Here is a 22,001-nt window from a genome sequence, read left to right as displayed (position 1 = left end):
CTCTCCATTTCTCTCTGTCCTATCCAATAACAACGACATCATCATCAACAACAACAAAAATAATAATAACAACAACAACAATAAAACAGCAAGGGCAACAAAAGGGAATAAATAAATTAATATTAAAAAAAGAAAAGAAAAGAAAAAGAAATTGCCAAGAGGATGACTGAAGGTAAGAGAATGTGGAAAGAGAAGATCTGCCCACAAGAAATTCTTAGGAGACATGACCTACAAGTAAAGGATGCAGGCTGCTCAGACTAAAAGGAGAGAAACTCCATAGTGGAAACTAGCAAGAGGCAGATAAGAACAGGAAGCAGTGACTTGGAGTGAAGGAGCAGATGAGAACAGGAAGCAGTGACTTAGAGTGAAGGAGCAGATGGAGAGTGCAGAGCAAGATGTGGGAGGATACTAGAGCCTCAATAATGAGTGACTACTCTTCCTCCAAGAGGGTCTCCCCCCAACCCAGTGTTCCATGAATTACTAACCTTCCTTCTCCCCAAGTCAAGCTCCTCCTCCTTTCCTAAGCAAGCAGGAAGTCCTCTCCCTCCTCTATGTGCCACACCAAAGCACTTCCTAACTAGATCACTCCAGGTCCCTTCTATTTCTCTCCAGTCTGGGAGGTCAGTTAGTCCTGCCCATCTCTGGGATCTGTACAGTGAGTTCCTGACAGATAAGTTTCTCAGCTGAGGAGGGGCTTCGGGAATAATAAACTTAGGGCTCCCAACCACACTAATAATAAACTTAGGGCTCCCAACCACATTCAGGGCCAGGGTGTCTGAGAAGCAACAGGGTTCATCCCACAGGGGAAGCTCCCCCAGGTCCAGAGGTCAGAGTCAGCCATACAGAGCTGTCTACCACAGACAGAAACCTTTGAAGTTCAGCCCTAACTGCAGGGCAACAAAGTAGTTAAGGGCAAGGACTCTGCTCCCCATACCCTATCCACCCACCCACCCCGCAGTGGAAATTCTTCCTTTACTTACACCCAACCTTGGACAAAAGGTGGGACTCAAAGACCAAAGAAAAAGATAAAAGTACTATGACAAATTTGTAAGGAGAAAGAGAAACCTATTTAGGGATGGGGGTGGGAAGGAGGGATTGTAAGCTGGGGTCAGCTCATGTGCTCAGTGGGAAATCATGTCAGATTATCCCCAAGGAGGTGTCATACAGACAGCTGAGGTGACAGGATTTAGAAGAAAATAGTTCTGGGAGCACGGTTGAAGAGCCTTCAAACTAGGGAGAAGCTGGAACCAAAAAAAAGTGGGTGAGTACTAAAAGAAAGGAAGATCAAAAAGCAGACTGCGTGCTCACAGGCTAACTCTACTGAAGGGCAGGGCAGGGCAGGGCAGGGCAGGGCAGGGCAAGCAAGACAAGTCTGCAGATAAGGCTGGCAGGTGGAAACCCCACCGACTGCAAATCACCAGTCTCACGCAAGGAGCCTACCAGCTTCTCTGTGTGACACTGGAGTCCAGTAGGGACCTGCAGCAGAGGGGCACTGCAGTGGGGTGCGGGCCCCAGGGAGTGAGAGACTTGAGCTGTGCTGCTCATGAGCATATGGCTCGGACATAGAGCAGCAGCCCCAGGCCTGTGACATCACCAAGTACTTCCAGGAGGCCACCTCCACCTGAAGCACACCCTGACTACCTCAAGGCCAACCATGCACTGCTGTCTCCATGTGACATAATGCCTTCTGCCTTTCTGGTACATTCCTCTAGTCCTGGCTCGGTGCAGGTCTGAAATATGGATGTCGGGAGAACTCATTTTGCTATTAGAAGTTTTCTAACAGATCAATAGGGCTTACAGTTAAAGGTGTTTATATACTTTCCTCACATGCGGAAGCTTCTCTCTGCCCTGATCCAACTTTCTAGTTCTATTCTCAATTCTGACACCATCTTCCTAAACAGTACCCTTAGCCCATCTGCATGTTAGCTGTTGAGCTCAGGCAAAAATTAGTAAAGTCACAGGCACCTTGGAATATACCCAATATAGACTTTCTAGCTTCTTCAACATAAAGACCCCAAATTTCATTTGCTATACTCTTACCTTTTGGTTCCTGATTAGTAAACTATTTGTTCTGCTTTATATCTTAATGCTTTTTAGCCAGCAAGTTGCAGGTGCTACCAGAATGCCAACCTGGGCAGACAACCTCACCAATGTGTCCTGGAACCCTACCTTTGCAGAGCCCTGCCCACTAGGGGAAGAAAAAGAGAATGGGCCGGGGTATGAATCTGCCTGTCAACACCCATGTCCAGCAGAGAAGCAATTACAGAAGCCAGATCTTCCACTTTCTGCAACCCATAAAGATCTTTGGTTTATACTCCCAGAGGGATAAAGAATAGGGAAGCTTCCAATGGAGGGGAGGGAATATGGAGCTCCGGTGGTGGGAACTGAACTGTATGGAATTGTACCACTTTTGTCCCACAATCTTGTCAATCACTGTTAAATCAATAAAAGAAGGAGGAGGGGAAAGAGGAGGAGGAGGAGGAGGAAGAGGAGAAAGAGGAGGAGGAGGAGGAGGAAGAGGAGAAGAAGAAGGAGGAGGAGGAGGAAGAGGAGAAGAAGGAGGAGGAGGAGGAAGAGGAGAAGAAGGAGGAGGAGGAGGAAGAGGAGAAGAAGGAGGAGGAGGAGAGGAAGAAGTTGTTCTTTAACAATTATCTAACCATCCACCCATCTATCTACCTACCCACTTTGTCTGTCTAAGGGTGAAGTAGCCAGGGAGAAGACTGGAAATGTCGAGAGATCAGATGAAGAGGAAGGAAAGCCAGATGGAGGCTAGAATAAACACAGGAGCAGGAGGAGACCAGGCAGGAAAGAGAGGCAGAGGGGAGTCGGGCTGTAGCACAGCGGGTTAAGTGCAGGTGGCACAAAGCACAAGGACCGGCATAAGGATCCCGGTTCGAGCCCTGGCTCCCCACCTACAGGGGAGTCGCTTCACAGGCGGTGAAGCAGGTCTGCAGGTGTCTATCTTTCTCTCCTCCCTGTCTGTCTTCCCCTCCTCTCCATTTCTCTCTGTCCTATCCAACAACGACGACAACAACAATAATAACTACAACAATAAAACAAGGGCAACAGAAGGGAATAAATATATTTTTTTAAATCTTAAAAAAAAAGGGATCGGTGGTAGCACAGCAGATTAAGCGCACATGGTGCAAAGCACAAGGACCGTCGTAAGGATCCTGGTTCGAGCCCCCCAGCTCCCCATCTGCAGGGGAGTCGCTTCACAGGTGGTGAAGCAGGTCTGCAGGTATCTATCTTTCTCTCCCTTTCTCTGTCTTCCCCTCCTCTCTCCATTTCTCTCTGTCCTATCCAACAATGACAACATCAATAACTACAACAATAAAACAACAAGGGCAACGAAAGGGGATAAATAAATAAATATAAAATAAAATTAAAAATTAAAAAAAAATTTAAAAAAGAAATGTATACTAAAAAAAAAAAAAAAAGAGAGAGAGAGGCAGAAGAGAGGCAGCATAAGCACCAAAATCATGGGAGACAGAAGCAGAGTGCAGAATCCCAAAAGGAGGTAAACAAAGGTGGAGCCTGGCATTTAGTTTCTTAAAATGCAGCTCCAGGACTACGTGAAATTTTGTTACCAAAACAGATGTCAGATGATCTCATCCATTACCTGAGAGGGAAAAGGAGAAAGGAAAGAGCACTATGGGATGATTCCACTCAGAAGTGGAATACAGAGGATCGAAACACAGGAACTTGAAGGAAAAAAAAAAAAAGATAATATAGTCAGACCATAACTATGATCTTTTTTCTTACAGGGCTCTTTTTTTATTATGATTTTTATTTATAAAAAGGAAACACTGGCAAAAACCATAGGATAAGAGGGGTGCAACTCTACACAATTCCCACCACTAGAACTCTGTATCACATCCCCTACCCTGATATAGTTTTCCTATTCTTGGAGAACTGCGGTGTTTACTATTGTAGGCTGGAGGGGAGAGGAGGAGGAAGAGGCAAAAAACTTTGCTGGTGGGAGTGGTGTGGAATTATACCCCCTATTTATCTAACCTTGTAAATAACTATTAAAATCACTAATAAAAAAGTTACTCAGCAACTTTAAAAAAGAAGAAGAAGAATGTTTAGATGCAGAGAAGTGGCTCAGTGGAGGCGGGGAGGGAGAAGGTTGGGGGGAGTGGGTGAAACTCTGGTGCAAGATGATAGAAAAGGGTCTAAGTTGGAGGTGAAACTGTTTCACAGGCACATATCACAGGGAGATGAGGAATTGAACCTATGTGTCAATGACTGTACTATAAACCATTATGCCCTCAATAAAATGAGAAAAGAAAAGATGTCTGGGTTCCCACATACACTTTAGGGGCTAATCCCCAGATTTAATTTCACTTGACTCCCTGCACTCAGAGATTCTTTTTTTTTTTTTACTGTTTATTTATTTATTCCTTTTTGTTGCCCTTGTTTTATTGTTGTAGTTATTATTGATGTTGTTATTGATGTCGTTGTTGAATAGGACAGAGAGAAATGGGAGAGAGGAGAGGAAGACAGAGAGGGGAGAGAATGATAGACACCTGCAGACCTGCTTCACTGCTTGTGAAGCAACTCCCCTGCAGGTGGGGAGCAGGGTAGTTGAACCAGGATCCTTAACTCGGATCCTTGAGCTATGTGCCACCTGCGCTTAACCCGCTGAGCTAATGCCCAACTCACCAGAGATTCTTATGTACACTACAGCTCATTCGAGGTAGAGGGGGAAAAAAATCTCTGAAAATAGCGATTATGCTTTTTTTCTAAATATACTGAGATCAAATACACATATCATAAAACTTAACAACTTTATCTTTAAATGTACATTTTACAAGTGTTAAGTCTATTTACACTGTTATGCAACCAAGATGTGGAACTTTCCATCTTACTCAAGTGAAACCTTACAACTATTATAGAATTGTACTCTTACTGTTTATTTATTCAGTGGCTTTGATCCAACTCTGTTAGCTCAGCTAGGTCCAGAGCTGATAGGCAGGGAATGAAACACATGGGGGGGGGGGGAGATGCTGAGACTTGGGCTTATGGGGCTGGATTGGTTATCAAATATTTTAGAGTGTCAACTTGCACTTAGATTAACTTCAAAGTGAAAGTTCCAAGGGTCCACAGTGGAAATGGCTAATAAGAAGCAAACCTATATTAGAAGAAAAAATACTATCTGTGGTCTAGATTACTGTTCTGTATGTCAATATTTGGAATTTCCGTTTTACTTCTCCCACAGAAACTTGTCTTTCATTTGGAATCCTGTCTCACCTAAGGCTGAGGCTGAAACATATTTCACATCTGCCTGAGACAATGTTATGCAGGAACTCACTAGTACATATACCACTGCAGGAACACTTTTATGCACAGTGGCAAATGTACCACTATGTTGATCTGTTGTCATTTGATATTTATTGACAAGCCACAATATGCTAGACACTGAGATGTTTTTCTATTCAGAATTCAACATCCAGCATCAACCCAACCTAATGAATTACTCAATTCCAGGTCCAGGGTCAAGACATCTACAGGCTGGGGCTTCCTGAATGATTTTTTTTTTAATAGGTATTCTTCAGTCATCCCCCTTACAATTTCATGTTACAAGTTAGTTCTTTGGGGAGTTGAGAGGTAGCACAGCAGGTTAAGTGCATGGACCAGAGTAAGGATCCCGGTTCGAACCCCAGGCTCCCCACCTACAGAGAAGTCACTTCACAAGCAGTGAAGCAGGTCTGCAGGTGTCCATCTTTCTCTCCCCCTGTCTTTCCCTCCTCTCTCCATTTCTCTCTGTCCTATCTAACAATGACATCAATAGCAACAATAATAACTACAACAACAATAAAAAAAACAAAAAAAGGCAACAAAAGGGAAAATAAATAAAAAGTAAAAAAAATAACTTTTTAAAAAGTTAGTTCTTTGTTGTGAGGGTGAAGAAAGGTGATTTCATTTACTGAAATCATATGTAACTAGAAATTTTTCTTTATGTGCTCAGTTTCATAGTTACCCTTATTGCCTCCCACTAGAAGTGTAGCTTTAAAAAAAAATTAAAGCTAAGTAGGGGTGTGGGGGGTGGGGTAGACAGCATAATGGTTACACAAAGAGATTCTGATACCTGAGGCTCCGAGGTCCCAAGTTCAATCCCCTACACCACCATAAAGCCAGAGCTGAGCAGTGCTTTGGGAAAATAAAAAATAAAGCCATAAAACTTAGTTGTACGCACTGCTAAATGAATTTTCATTTATATATTACTTAAAGTTGCTTTTATAAGTTCTTAAATCTGAACTGTGTGTCATGATCAGCTGTCTCTGTCCTTTCTCCCTAAGGACCATTAACATCGACCTGCCTATAACCTCTAGAGGGACTCTGGCCTTCTGAAAGAGATTGCTACATGATACACAAAAGTCTTAAATAGAAGTGTGTCTAAAAAATCGGGATCTATTCATGAGTGAGTCCAATTCGAACACATACAGGAGGTTCTGTGAAAACAACACAGCTGTTGGCTGCTTTAAAATATGTTTTCCAGTATTCAGGCGATGGTACATCGTATTCTGTCAAAAACTGTGAAGCAAGGCAATAAATATGTATGCGGTGTACTATACTGTCTCCCGCAGGTTACTGTAATACGGTGATGATCACTGGTTTGTATTTTTAAATAGTTTGAACTGCATATTATGAGCATGAATTATTTTTAAAATTAATTATTTTAATAGAAAAGCCCATTTCCGGGAGTCGGGTGGTAGCGCAGCCGGTTAAGCGCACGTGGCACAAAGCGCAAGGACCGGCATAAGGATCCCGGTTCAAGCCCCTGGCTCCCCACCTGCAGGAGCGTCACTTCACAAGCCTTGAAGCCGGTCTGCAGGTGTCTATCCTTCTCTCCCTCTGTCTTCCCCTTCTCACATTTCTCTCTGTCCTATCCAACAACGACGACATCAGTAACAGCAACAATAATAACTACAATAAAACAACCAAGGCAACAAAAGGGAATAAATAAATAAACACTTTTAAAAAAAAGCTCATTTCCATCATTTTAAAGTTAATAATGGGGGTGGGGGAGAAAAAGAGCATAATGGTCATGTGAAGAGACTCTCATGGCTGAGGCTCCAAAATCCCAGGTTCAATCCCCTACACCACGATAAGCCAAAGCTAAGCAGTGTTCAGGTAAAAATAAATAAATAAACAAATAAAATTAATAATGAGATTGTCCACTTAGTGGATTCTTTAAGTCCAACTTTACATTGCAATAAATTAGAATTAAGTCATTTCCTAAGTAGCCTTACATTTTTTAACTCTCTCTCTTTTCTTTTTTTTTTTTTTTTTACCAGAACACTGCTCAGCTCTGGCTTATGGTGGTGTGGGGGATTAAACCTGGGACTTCAGAGCCTCAGACATGAGAGTCTGTCTGTATAACTATGAAGCTATCTACTCCCGCCCAGCACTATTACTTTTGTAATAAGCATTAATATTATAGTGTCCACAACATGTAGATTTTAGTGCCTGACAAGACATTGAAAATGTGATTTGAGGGGAGTCGGGCTGTAGCGCAGCGGGTTAAGCGCAGGTGGCACAAAGCACAAGGACCGGCATAAGGATCCCGGTTCGAACCCCGGCTCCCCACCTGCAGGGGAGTCGCTTCACAGGCGGTGAAGCAGGTCTGCAGGTGTCTATCTTTCTCTCCTCCTCTCTGTCTTCCCCTCCTGTCTCCATTTCTCTCTGTCCTATCCAACAACGACGGCAACAACAATAATAATAACTACAACAATAAAACAACAAGGGCAACAAAAGGGAATAAATAAATAAAATAAATATTTAAAAAAAAAAATAAAATGTGATTTGATTATGTTCAATTTGACTCCAAGTTAAGGAAAAAAAAAAAAAAAAACACTTGTACTGTTGATCCTAAATTGGATTACAAAGAATGTTTCTATAGGAGACACTTCATCATGAGGCATTTTGAATTTAAAATGGTCAGAGAGAGCAAAAAGTGCTGCTCATTTTATTTGAATGGGCTTAAACTCACATCATCATTTCACAACTGTCTGCTGCAGTTTCCTTTGTTAAAGTGTGAGCCCAGTGACAGAAACATCTGTCATACTGAGGGCTGCTTTCACTGTTCACCCAAGCCAGATACAGTCAAACAGCATTTAAGTCTTAACACAGACCAGAATACTGGAAATACAAAAATTTTCTTAAATAAAAATGGGGAGATAACATCAAGACACAGAAGTGAAAACATTCTCTTTTACTAGATCTTAAGCAGCAAATTTGTCCTCAAAAAAAATTTTTTTAATGCAAATGGGCCTCTGACGTATTAAGCAACAAAAGGAAGTTGTCACCAAGCCACAGGACTTTCTGAAACAAAGCATTTACCCCCTAAAAAAAAAAAAAAAAAGATTTGTTTGAAGAGAGAGAAAGATCCGAGTTCAGTCAGACCTGTGGCTTCAGGCACACAAGTCCTATGCTCCGCCAGCCGAGACACACCCCTGGCCACCATTTCCCCCTTTAAACGAAAAACTACTTTGAGGTCAAATATTATGTCTCCAAGTCAAGACAAACTGGAAAAGAAATGTATTAAATCTCAACAGTGTTAAATGATTTTCTCAAGGGCTATTGTCTTATAAGCCCGGAGTCTGTGTCCAACGGGGCCACGGGGGGGTTGGGGGGGTGGAAGAGTGAAGATGAGGATCAAAAACAAAATGGTGATTAAAAACAAATGTCTGAAGTCAGTTATTTTATACCGAGCAAAAACCGCATGGCTAGCTTGCCTTGGACAGTGCTCTGAAGACACGTTTGGCATGGCCCATCTCTGATATTTCAGGAATAAAGGCGACTCTGTGGTTTGTGGTTAGTGATTAAGGACCAAGTGAACTTGTTATGCATCTGGTACTGGGAGAGGACGTTTCACACTTGTAACAATGTCGTTATTATGCCTTCCACAATTAATTGACCTAAAATCCAGTGACTCTCCGATATATCTATTGGGTAATTAGAACTCTGAGGACCAACAAATAAAATGTGGAATTGACTTTCAGATCTTCAATGAAACGAATATTTACTGCTGCAATCTGCACAGAAAGCATTCCCTCTGAAATGGGCACAGCTGAGTTGAGACATTCTCAGAAACATCTGAGCCCTTCTCCAACGTTGGGATTGAAATATAAAAGCTGTGCTCCCCCTTCTAGGTGGGTCTCCACCTAAAGACAAACGGAACTCCTCACACAGAGCTTCTTGGAAAGTCTGCCTGACCTTGAGACCCATGACAGTGTGTGTGTGTGGGGGGGGGGAGAATTAGTGACCTGGTTTAGTGGCCAGTGGCTATAGATATCAGAGAATGTGACCGTTGTCAATGACCATGGCTGGAATCTGTCTATACCACACTGGAACAATCAATTTTGTAAATGATTGCAATAATCAAGGAAATTGCCTAATTTATAAATCCTTGCATACAGCATTTTAATGGATTCCTCCATTTTAATGCTGATGCCTTCAGAGCTCAATGAATTGTTGTCCTGGCTGTCATTACACAAAATGATAAAAACATTCCCACTCTGGAGGGGAAACCACATCTCATGGATATGCAGCTCTTCAACGCATAATCACTCATTAGTGACTTCTCTGAAAGTTTCCCACTGCTGAGCCTTGGGAAGAGCCCAGGGGGGGTGTGTGAATTTGTGTGGATAACCCTGCAACAATTCTGGAATGTGAACGAATCATTGTCCGCTGAGTTCTAACGCACTGTATGCGTCCCTCACCCCATCCCACCATCCCCACTCACCCCCAGTGCTGATGGCTGCACATTAAAATATTTTTTCTCTTTCTAACATGGGGTCTTTTTTTTTTTTAAATCACCAAGCCACAGTGAGTCAGCAGGCTTAGTCACTCTGGACCCTCAGATTGTGAATCACATAAGCACAGGGATTGGTAGATACCCTGAAACAAATGGAAGCCTCTGGTGTGACTCTTGCTAACAGGTGAATGTACAGACTCTACCTGAATGTCCCACCCCAGGCTGTACACTCACTCTTCCCCTCCGTCAGCCACACATAGATTGCTCTTCTCAGTGAAACCTTGGCCAATTGATTCCAGCCAATAGTGTGCTGTCAGTACTTTACTTACTGCTCAATCTCACTAACCTGACATTTATGGTGCACTGATTGGCCTCTGTCAGTGGGGCTGGTTGTAAATTCACTTTGAAAAGCTTTGTGTTAACAGCCTTCAACCAGGCTCCGAGAAGAGTACGAACAGGCAGTCTGACAATTGCTCGACCTCCTGCCCTTATTACAGTGAGTAAATCAGGGTTTGAGCCATTAGGCTGGAGCCTGGGGCCTACACAAAAAGGATTGACATGACGAAAGGTCAACCTCTGTCACACATGTGTAACAATTTGGATAATGGAATTCTGTAACTTATCTGCGCGAGGTGGCAAATGCTTACAAGGAAAAGTAGATTCAGCTCTGGCTTTGCTGGCTTTTATGCTAAGTAGCTAGCTGCGCTGGAGTCTGTATTTCTTGTGTAAATACACAAGGAATGTCTGAACTCGTGAAACCATGAAGTAGATCCGACTCTGAAAATGAAAGATAAAGAGCAAGGCAGTCTCATGGTGGTGGTTCCATGAACCGCATTCTTCGGAAAAGCAAAACCTTTTTTTTTCCTTCTGTCAGTGTATCGTATTGTTATCGTATCATATCCACCCTTCTGGGGAAGAGAGGCTTTTGGCACTCTGGACATAATGCCTCCAGCTGTGAGCAGCTTTTCATATTCAATCAAAAACAAATTTAAGACCTGAAGCATCACACTGCAGCTCTAAGTGGTTTCTGGTAACGGGAGAGATTTACTCAAATGATTAAAATAGCCTTAATTGACACAGTGGAATTCAAAGGCTCTCCAGGTGGAATGCTACCATAGACCAAAGACTCAGTTTCATCACATCACTTGCTGCTATACAGTGATTTTTTTTGTGTGGGGGGGAGAGGGGGCAGAGGGAGATGGTGGTAAGGGAGGAGGCCACAGGACACCAATTTCCTCTATGATTATGATTTGCTTTCTATTCCTGACTTTAAAGTGAGTATGGGAGGGGGGAGGGATGAAGGGTGGGAGATCATATGATGAAAGAGGGAAGCAGTTAGGGACCAAGAAATGTTTGTAAGTTATTCTCTTCACATGGAACAAAATGCTGTCAGTTAATAGAAACAATCTGTAAATAAGAAACTAAAGAAGAGAACCCGCAGACAGGGGCTACATATCAATAACTCTTCAATGGTATTTGCACTCAGAGAACTATGGTGTCATATTTGGATGCACTCTCACTAAAATGAGGACTTCCAAATGGTTTTATGGTATATATTTAAAACAGGGTTATATTTTGGACTTTGGGTACCCCAGGGTGGCACCGTGCTGGCTGATCCATCATTCAGAAGGGCCTGGACCTCTACAAAATCAACTTTAAATACTAAGTTTGGGTTTTATACACAATGCTGGAAGCCTTTCCAAGAGAGAGCAGATGGTTTTACAGTTTATATAAAACTATGAAGTGCTCATGCTCTGTCAAATGGGCACCACTATAAAAGACATCTTCAAATCAAATGAGGCAAGGCCAAAGAGAGACACCAGCTGCTAGTCTGCATAATTTAAAACATAGTAGTGATTTACTAGGGTTTAATTTTCTTAAGGAGAAATTACTTAGATTCCATGAAACTAACATACTCAAAATCAAGATGACAAGCAGTCTAGTCTATTAAATTACACATTACTAAGAAACACGATTTTACTCCAATAGGACTGTGTGACTGTCACATAATTCTCTTCCCTGGAGTCTATGAGGCAAACTGGACTATAACTGGGACAGATTTTCAAATGACTTCAATTTAGGTTTTAAATGATTTTAGTTTGATTATATACGATTGTTTTCAATATCTCACTATATACAAATGGGTATAGCACTATGCACAGCATGGGGTCATTTATAGAAACATAAAAGACATTTAAAATATGAAATCAATTCACCCCCTCCCAGTGCCAATTACCTGTGATGGCTTTGAAATATAAGCATGTAGCAATGTGCAATATATTTTTAATATCAGTTTTCATTTAATATCTTTTGACCTAAGCTACAAGGTAATGATGAAAAATAGACTATTTGTTTAAAAGCAAAATTCTTATTTAATCTAAAATATGATGGCATAAAATCAAACCACATAAAGGACCACATTATGTTATCCCCTTTGCTTTTTTCTGAAGAAAAAATTACGAAGGCTTCCCACATAGTTCAAATGAAAACGAGACACTCAAATTCACTCAGGCAAAGAGAAGACAGGTTCTATTAAACTGAACCCCTTTCCAGTGCCTTGACTGTGGTTCTAACAAGCCACTACACTGTTTCAACTATTAGAATAATTTTTCTAGGGTGAAAACATGGGAGATTTATTTTGTCACTGTTGCTAAAATTCCTTGTGAAATCAGACTCTGAGTTGGAAGGCCTGAGTATAATACTAGCCTATCTATCTTAAACTATAACTGTCTTTCAAACTTCTGTACCTTATTCCAATAGGATTTTAAGTATACACTTGTGTACATTCCTCAGGCCCAGTCATATTAAGTTCTGATGTTAAGCAGAAAGGGGAAAACATGTGCAAGTAGATTAATTTATCTCAAGGGAAAAGGGTACATTAATAATTGAGATAATGTTTTTATAAATGTTGGAATCAAATGTGCCTTTTCAGTTATTAGGATAAAAATATCTCACTCTCATCAATAAGACCTAATTGCTGAGAGACTGTTTTCTTTGCAAAACACTGAGAAAGACTTTTCCCACAGTGCCTGAACAGTTAGAAAAAGATAACGCCTCCTAGTCTTGTTGAAATAAATGTATATCGCGAACTAGAGTGATTGCTGAACAAACCCTGTATTATTTTTACTTCAAACTTTCTGAATATATTAATTTTTGTAAAAGACATTAACTTCTGATCCAAAAAGAGCTGATCCAAAAATGAATAACTTGTTACATTCAAACTACAAATATATATCTTGGCTTAGTCCTTTAAAAAATAATTTCCCATAAACACCCCAAAATAGTCAAACCCTACTGAAGATAAGGGACTGATAATAAACTTTTAAAAATTGCTGTATTTTTAAGAATCAAGATATATATATATATATATATATATATATATATATATATGTATATGTATTACTAACTAAAAATGATGGCATATTTACAAACCAATCAAACGAGCTCTCCCTGGATAATACATGTTAAATATTAAGAAGCCCACTTTTCCATCCAAAGAAAACAAAGCTTTTGATAATTAAACAAAAGGAGTAACTAAGGTGAATCTGATTGTTTTTATAATAAGCCTCCATGTGTATAATAAAGCCCAACTGTACTAGAAACAATGAGCTGTAAACTGAAACAAAAATCCATCATCTACTTGGAAACAGTGACGGGAGAAGATTAGCAATCCATTTATTGTACTGAAATAAAGATAAGTAGCCTCAGTGAGATCCAGCAGGACCTGAGCACTGAACTCAAAATATAAAGACATTGCCTCATCAGCAAGTGACTTTAAAATATGTGAATAAAAGGAGCCATTACAGTTGGGTTTTTAAATAAATTAGTCCTGATTCAACTGCTTTTAATTTTTTTCCAAGATCTGCCTTATGTCGATCTGCTATTCTGGAAGATATCAAAAAGCTATGATCTTAAAAATAGTTAATTATTATATGAGTCATAAAATAATTATTGCCAAAATGTTTCTATAGACCTTCAGTGTGTCCTAATTACTGGTTCTTTCTAACAAAAATAATGTTTAAAAGTTTTCACAAAGAATTTAGATTTGAAAAAGAAGATAAAATGAAAGGAACAACCTAACATTTGAAATATTCTGTCATAAATGTGACTTAAAGCATGCTTTAAAATAAAAAATATACTCATATTTCATACAATAAAATAATGATACTAATAAAAACCTGAAACTTATTAAAAAATAAGTGGGGTTTTGCTCATTAATTTTTGTTTGCATTCCTTACTTTTTATTAGTAATTTACCAGATTAAAAAATCACAGGAACATAGCTCCACATGACATGTACTACCAAATATCTGTGCCCCCACACCTCCTTCAATAACTACCAGTTCCCAGAAAGTTAAAACAAGTATTTTCTCTTTCAAATGTACTCTGGCACTAAATTACCTGTCCCTTGTAAGTCACATTTTATATGTTTGCCCAGAAGAAAGATACATTTTGCAAGATGACAGTTTTATTGTTCCTTCTATATCTTAAGTGTATGTTATTCTAACTATTCATACAGATAATACAATAAAATAGGTAAATAATGTCTCAGTTTTAGAAGACTTGTAGATCATTCAAGCATGCACCCAGCAACACTTTGCTAACAACTGAGAATCAAATCAGTGCACCCCGCTACCACCCCAACAACTCAACTACTACATTCCCAAACAACAGGTAAAACTCACTTGCTATTTGCTGAAGAATCAACAACAGTAGGAAAAGTTGTCCAGTCTCTCTGCTACAAGAGAATTTTAACTTCATCAAGGTCAAGCCAAAGTACAAAAGAAGAGTCCATTGTTTTCAGTATTGAAACAGATCACTATTAAGGGGTCGCCTGTCAACATTCCTGCCATCCAAAGCCTTGCAGAAAAACAGCAACAAAAAACCAAGGAAATGTGGAATTGTTTCCAGGGTCCTGGCTTTGCATCCTGGCACTTGAAAGCAGATGGGCACTAACCGTGAGGCAGTAGGGAGCAGTGTAATAGTGTTCCAGCCTCCAGCCTTTAAACAGAGTGAATCCACCACTGAACATCTCTTTCACAACGCTCTCAGCAAAGCACTGCTGACCTTTAACTCAATGATATTAGAGCTCCTAATAACACCAACACAACATCAAAAGTGCCTGGCAGTGGTTTTAATAAACTTTAAACTGCACTGGAGGCTACAACTAATTAGTCAGGAACAAAAACCAACTCAAAAATATTTCAAAGCCAGATGCTTTGATTCTTCCCCACTTGTGAGTTTTTCCAATCCAAAAGCTTACTTTTAACCTGCCTCTAATGTACCAATGTGTGTTCTCCTGCCCTTATAAAATTTGTTTTTACAAAAGGACGTTATGGGAGTCAGGCAGTAGCACAGCAGGTTAAGCGCACGTGGCGCAAAGCAAAAGGACCCGTGTAAGGATTCCAGTTTGAGCCCCCAGCTACCCATCTGCAAGGGAGTTGCTTCACAGGCGGTGAAGCAGGTCTGCAAGTGTCTGTCTTTCTCTCCCCCCTCTCTGTCTTCCCCTCCTCTCTCCATTTCTCTCTGTCCTATCCAACAACAAGGGCAACAAAAGGGAATAAATAAATATTTAAAAAATTTAAAGAATTTAAAAAAACCACAAAAGGACATTATTTGCCAATAAAAAAAAATACCCACTGTTTCTTCCTCATTCAAGAACCTTATTCCAAAATGCTAAAAATTCACCATTGTTTTCTAACATCAGTTTAGCGGTGAAATGGAGCTACTTCAGTGTACAAGTGAGTCACTAGCAGGTGTATAGCCAATGGTCACTCTGTGGTCCTCTGGGACCACTGGGCTGTGAGCTCATATATTCAGCTCCTCCCCTACCCACAAAACCTTTGTGGAGGCAGGCCTCAGCACCCCAATGCCCATGGTCCTCGAAGAATCCTAGAGGTGGCCTGGCTGACTGATATGGGGTACTCAGCACAACTCTGAAAGAATTACTGAGTCCCAGGAGTTTTAGTGAGTGCCTGTGATATAGCTCAGAGTGGAGGGGTCACCCTGGGAGGCCACAGAGCCATTCAGGAGGGGCAGATGTAAGCAGACAAGGCCCACTAGCAGAGGCCAAGTCATCTTTGTCCTGGGCATTTGAAAAAGTCATTCCTCATTAGTCAAACTCACTTATATTGCCTAGCTAACCTCAGTGCAATCTACCTATTCTGGACACTCAAGTGTTTGGAATTTTATAAAGAACTCTCCCTAGGTGGGAGGTAGCTAGAGCTAGTAGACGTGTTACCTGCTTAAGATTCGTCTGTCCATCCTTGACTATAGGCCTCAAAAACCACCCCTAGAGTTCTGAGAGACTCTAAGTAAGGTTGATGCTCTTCACATAAGTGCCTCATTCTTCAAGAATTACATCAGGTAAGATTGCAGCACTGAAGCTTTATCATGGGTTGTCTAATACCAGAGTCAAAACTGACTTATACCAAAACATAGGAGTTTGTTTTCCTAAACTCTGATTTCCCATCCTGCACTCAGAGAAGCAGCTGACATGGGTGATTTCTAAGTCCCAGTGCAGTCGCCCACCTCTGGAAGCTGGGCAAGTCCTGAGACACTGTGACGGCCTCTCACATTCAGCAGCTACACAAAGGTTTCTCTCTCATAAGATGGACCTGGCTCTCCTCCCTCCAGTTTATACTGAAGCTTATTTTTGCCCAGGGAGCAGAAACATACTGGAAGACATTCTAACAGGACACCCAGCTCTAACTCCAGTACCCAATTTGCTCTGCTCTGTATTGACTGATTAAAGAAAAAAAAAAACTTTTAAAAAAAATCTGTCAAGATTCAAGGAATCCACAAAGGCAGAGTCCACCCTAGTTGGAATGGTAGCAGGCTGAGGTGATCCCATTTTCTGGAAACCTTCAGGCCCTGTTTTTCTGCCTTGCTCCAGGCTCCACACTACCTTATAGCACAAGTGTTGTGGGTTCCAGGTACTGCTCAAACAGGGAAGTGTAGTCTCCACCACCATAGGGAGAACAAGACAGGGGGCCCCAAGTCTGTCCCTGGTCAAAGGCCATACCCCAGAGGACTTACCTCCCAGAGATGCTGTGTGTTCCTCACGGCGCCCGCCTGCACCTTCTCTGGGGGTAGTAGCACGCCCTGGAAGGGCCCGATCCAGGTGCCCTGCTGGATCCGCTGTGCCGCGCAGATGCCATAGGCCAGGCCTGGCACAGTGCTGGTGCACAGGCACACCTCCCGTGGCAGGTCCCGCAGCCACTCTGGCAGCTCGGGCGGGGGCGCTGCGGCAGCGGCACTGCTGGTGCCCACAAGCCGGCGCAGGGAATGCAGGGGCCCATGCATGGGGCACTCACCATTGCGGTTGTCTGCGCACATGTCACAACCTGCGGGGAGACACGCGGGAGGGAGGGAAGGGAGAGGGTTAACCTGGCAGCAAGTTAACCTCCCACAAGTACCAGAAGCAACTGCACCCCCACTTGCCAGGGGAGCCCTCTTCCAAGGTTTAGGGCTTAGGAGAACTTCCTGCCCCTGGGGCCTCACCCACCTCACCCTTGGGACTCAGCCACCTAAATCCACCTGGTATTGGACCTAGTTCCCCCAAAACGCCAGGATTTCTCTTCTCCTGGTCTCTATCGCTCCTTCTCCCTCCTGTCTCTATGTCCTCTAACCCCTTCCCTATATTCCCAAGGGTTCCTTATGGGATGTGTCAATGTTTGTTTATTTGTCTGTCTCTGTCTCACACGCACGCATGCACGCACACATACACACACGCACACACACACAGTCCTACCTGTCTCTTGTCTGGTCTGATATATCATAGAGATTCTATACTGGCTGTTTTTACAATCACAGAAAAAATTTAAAAGTCATCAAGGTAGGTATATCACCTTTCTGGCATAGGGTGCTCTTCCCCATACCCCAAGAGTCCAGGTCAGAGGGCAGAGCTAGTGAACTGGAGTCCCTGGAGCCTAACCCCATACTGAGGAAGCATTTAGTGCCCAGAGCACCTCTTCTGGTAGGGGATAGGCTGGCTGTTGCTAATTTGAGGCGCCTGTGTTTGCATGTAAAGTCTTCCCAGAAGGCAATGTGGATGGTGAGAGGAATAGCTTATCTGAGCTGAGGATCAGTGAAATGGGTCTTTACAGCTTATGGTCCATGGAGAGGGCCCAGCCTCAGCCTCTATGCCAATCCTTTTTTTTTTTTCCTCCAGGGTTATTGCTGGGCTCTGTGCCTGCACCATGAATCCACCGCTCCTGGAGGCCATTTTTCCCCCTTTTTGTTGCCCTAGTTGTTGCAGCCTCGTTGTGGTTATTATTGCCATTGTTGTTGTTGTTGGATAGGACAGAGAGAAATGGAGAGAGGAGGGGAAGACAGAGAGAGAGGGGAGAGAAAGATAGACACCTGCAGAACTGCTTCACCGCCCGTGAAGCAACTCCCCTGAAGGTGGGGAGCTGGGGGCTCGAACCGGGATCCTTACGCCGGTCCCTGCGCTTTGCGCCACGTGCGCTTAACCCACTGTGCCACCGCCCGACTCCCCTCGATGCCAATCCTAAGGCAAAAGGTGATTATGCTGCCTTATAAACTAGGGGAGAACAATCCCCAAGCTTCTCTCCTTGATGTTCCCCAGAGCAGAGTCAACAGTATGGACAGCACGTGTCCCCTCCACTCAAACTGGGCAGACAGAGGCCAGGAGGCTGTGGGGAGCAGAGCCTGCGGTGACCACATTGTCGGCTGGCCTGCCCTCGGGGTTATTAATGGAGCTAGTGGAGCCACTGTGTCTGCGCCTGGCTCAGGGGGACCTGCCTCAGGGAGGCAGCCTGAGCAAAGACAACCCAGTGCAACTCAGCCTTCCTGGGGAGCCAGGAAACCCCAGCAGAAGGGCCTGTGACACTGGGACTGAGATGGTTAAGAGCTGGCCACGAGGCCAGGCTCCAGCACTAGGTGTATAGTGACCCTCTGGGGCTCTGGGCCCTGAACTTCACCTCAGTCACAGCCTGGCCTGGTGGCTCACCCTGGAGGTTCCCTTTCTGTGCTAAAATGTTCAAACCACCCAATAAAACTATGACCCTGTGAGTCATTAAAGGAGGAACCTTTGTCAGAGGGACACCCAGCTGCAAGTCAGGACCCTGAAGGACCCCTCCTTTCCATGTCTCCTCAGCAGGGCTGATGGGTGGCTCTGCTGAGGAGAATGAAGGCCTTTACCCCCCTCCATACCCTCCCACTCCCAGCTACCCCTCCACTCCACTCCTCCCAAGAGGGGTCATCCTGAGTAATACTCTTTTTTTCAATGAGTAGCTAGAGACACTTCCCTGGCAGAAAGGTCCTCACTCACCCAACAACAAAATGCCACAGAAACTTATGTCAGGTCCTATGTTTTACCCCAGAACATAGATGAAGGAGGTATTTCAGCCATGTCCACATGTCAATCCCCACCCCCAAGTACACAAACACATCAAATAAGCTCTTATTTATGAAAAACAAAAACCCACCTCAAGAACAAGAACAAAACAGACCCCCATTGTTAGTTACCAAGTGCCTACTATATGCCAGATACTTTGAACCAAAGCACCACCCAATTAGCTAAGTGATGGTTCCCATTTTGCAGATGAAGCAGTTGAGGCTGGTAAGCACTGTAACTTGACAATGGAGCAGAAGCTCGAAACTGAAGAAAGATTCACAGGCAGGTTGGGGGGGGGGTGACTGCAAAGCCTCTAAACCTAGAGGTCTAAGAAGACAAATGGAAGCCAGGAGAGTTTTTATGTCCAGACTCATAATTCAATCAATAGCAATGAAATATTTCAGGGGAGTAACTACACTGGGGCCACAGAAGTTGCTGTAGCATGACTGAACTACAGAGGTTTCATCACCTCTTGCTCATAGCCTGGTGTCTGGGGAGGTTGAATTAAGAGAATAGATAGGAAAGTAAATAGATACCGTCCATAATTTTGAATTTTAGTGTCTAACTTCAGAGATGGCCTTTCAGCACCTTCGCAAAATGGCTTGAAACAAATGATAACAAGCAAAGGCAATGTGCCCATGAAAATAAAAATAAATCACCCCAGAGAACTGCTCAACAGACTTTCCCTGCTTGGCTCAATGAAAGAAACAATGAGAAGTGTAGAATGCATTCCCTTAATCATCTATGCTTAAGGTTCTGGCAACTTGCAACATCTCTACTACAACACACAAGCTCACACCAGTTATGTGTCATCAAGTGGGGTATAAAAGTACCACTGCCCAATATTTGTAACTCAGCCTAAAACGATGGTTACTCCTTTCTCTAAGAAATCCATCAAAAAACCCTCTTCAATTCCTTAAGTCTTATTTGTATCCAAGAAGCAGTGGGGGTGGGGGTAGGGGTGGGGGAGGTGGCAGAATGTAATAGTAGCATTTGCAGAATGACAAACAGCTGCTTGAGGCTTCCTGCTAAGTAGTCTGACTACCTGCATGTTAGAAGCCCACAGTGGAGCAGACTACATCAACTGGTTTGAATTAGTTTGTCCCAACACCAGTCCTCTTAATTTATCAGACACTTCATGTTGTACTGAAGTGTTCTACCAGAAAAAAAAAAAAAAAGGCCCGATTACATCAAAAATACATGTTATAGTCTAAGTCTATTTTCTGATACACAAAACTTCAACTGCTGAAAATACCTGACTTCTGACTTATGTCTTAAAGTCTCAAAGGAGCTTGGGGATGTTGGAAACAAGTTAACTGACTGATGCCTGGGGGTTGACAAAAACATGGCACCAGTGGACACACATTCTAAGAGAGTGGCTTCTGGGTATGCCTTTTCTAAAAGGTTCCAGGAAAGGGCTTGAAGAAGCAGACTAGATATCTAAATTACACACATACACACACACACACACACACACACACACACACGTACTTTTCTGTATTTATTTTATGTACTTATATATTTATATATTATTTATATATCTATATATCTTTCTGTATTCATGTTATTTATACATACGTGTCATTTACACACATACACTAGATTAACACTTACAGCACTCCAGATCAAGCAATACATAATTCAGCTATCTGTCCGCATTCATGAGGAGTTCATAAAGTCATTGTATTTATAAAGTTCCTGCTTTCTTTTTAAATCCGGGTGAATTGTTTAAACAGCTCCATCATGATTCTTCATAAAGCGTTCACCTTAGCCCTGGGGAAATAATGTAAGCGCCTTACTCAGACTGGATCTGGTAAACGCTGGGGTCCCCCACAGGCACCTGCTCAGCTTTCTGACATCCCATCTGCCAGTCTAGAACAGGTGAGATCCAGAGGTTCCGTGCTGTCAGGCACTGGTGGGTAATGCAGGTGGATCAAGGGCACAGAAAGTTCAGCCACCCCCCCCCCACACACACACACACACATACACAGAGAGACTTCCCCCCACCCCCCAAGGCTCAAGGCTTCTGCACTGCACTGCACTCCAAAATGGGAATGGTAGGAATGGGACTAGTGAGCTGGGAGCTGCAAAGCCTGCCTCTCTGCCTGAGGGGGTGGAAACCCTTGGACCATAAATCCTCCCCTACCACCCTCTGAGGGTTTTGGCCCCTCAATCCCAAGGGATGTCAGTGCCCATAGATCCCAGCACAGAGGCACGACCCTAGGAGTGGGGAGTGCCACCTGCTGGTCACCTCCTGCACCCAGGAGCTCAGGGCAGGGAGCACAGGGAGGTGACCCTGCCAGCGGCTGGCACCTCCAGTACCCACGATCACCCCACTCCTGCCTCATCCTCCAGCCCATTCTCCCCCTGCCCACCCTGCATCTCTGCCTAGATAAGATACTGGGGCAACACCAGGGTGGGTAGCATCCACACCCTCCACCTTCTGAACTCTGAAGGCCTCACCCCACTTCCTCCACCGGGCTGAATTTCGGCACTCCTGGATGCTGAGGAGGCTCTAGAAACAGCTCCAAGCCTGGCAACCAGGAAGGGGGAATCCTTTATGGCTGAGCCCCACAATCCAGCAGCACCCAAGGAAACATTTTTGGGGGGAATATCTTTCTCCACCACCTCTCCAGAGTTTTCTAGATTCCCTGGAATCACAGAGGCGCTGGGCTTTTCCTGCCCAGCTCTGGCCGAGCAGTGGCCAAGACAAAAGGGGGAAGGAGGAGAGGTACATTTTACTTGTCTCCGGATGACTGTATTCATAAATTAAATGAAGAGCACCCATGTGTGAGGGCAGGGAATATTGCACTGAGTCCTGAGCTTAGATAAACCTCGGCGGCCCCTGGCCCAGCGAGGCCGCCACATACAATGC

At 43.2% G+C, this 22,001-nt stretch overlaps 1 protein-coding gene across 2 annotated transcripts in view; it reads right to left on the bottom strand.

Moving 5' to 3' along the window:
* The window catches only part of PRDM6 (PR/SET domain 6), a 240,405-nt gene that overhangs the window by 213,310 nt on the left and 5,094 nt on the right, over positions 1–22,001 (bottom strand). For both annotated transcript variants that reach the window (XM_060177491.1, XM_060177493.1), the window contains one exon: positions 16,804–17,111. In XM_060177491.1, coding sequence (XP_060033474.1) covers positions 16,804–17,111 — 308 coding nt within the window. The remainder of the gene's footprint in view (positions 1–16,803; positions 17,112–22,001) is intronic.

The sequence above is a fragment of the Erinaceus europaeus genome, chromosome 2, assembly GCF_950295315.1.
Source record: "Erinaceus europaeus chromosome 2, mEriEur2.1, whole genome shotgun sequence".
Lineage (NCBI taxonomy): Eukaryota > Metazoa > Chordata > Mammalia > Eulipotyphla > Erinaceidae > Erinaceus > Erinaceus europaeus.
Note: the sequence above shows the minus strand (reverse complement) of the source record. Positions and strands in the feature narration are given on the sequence as shown.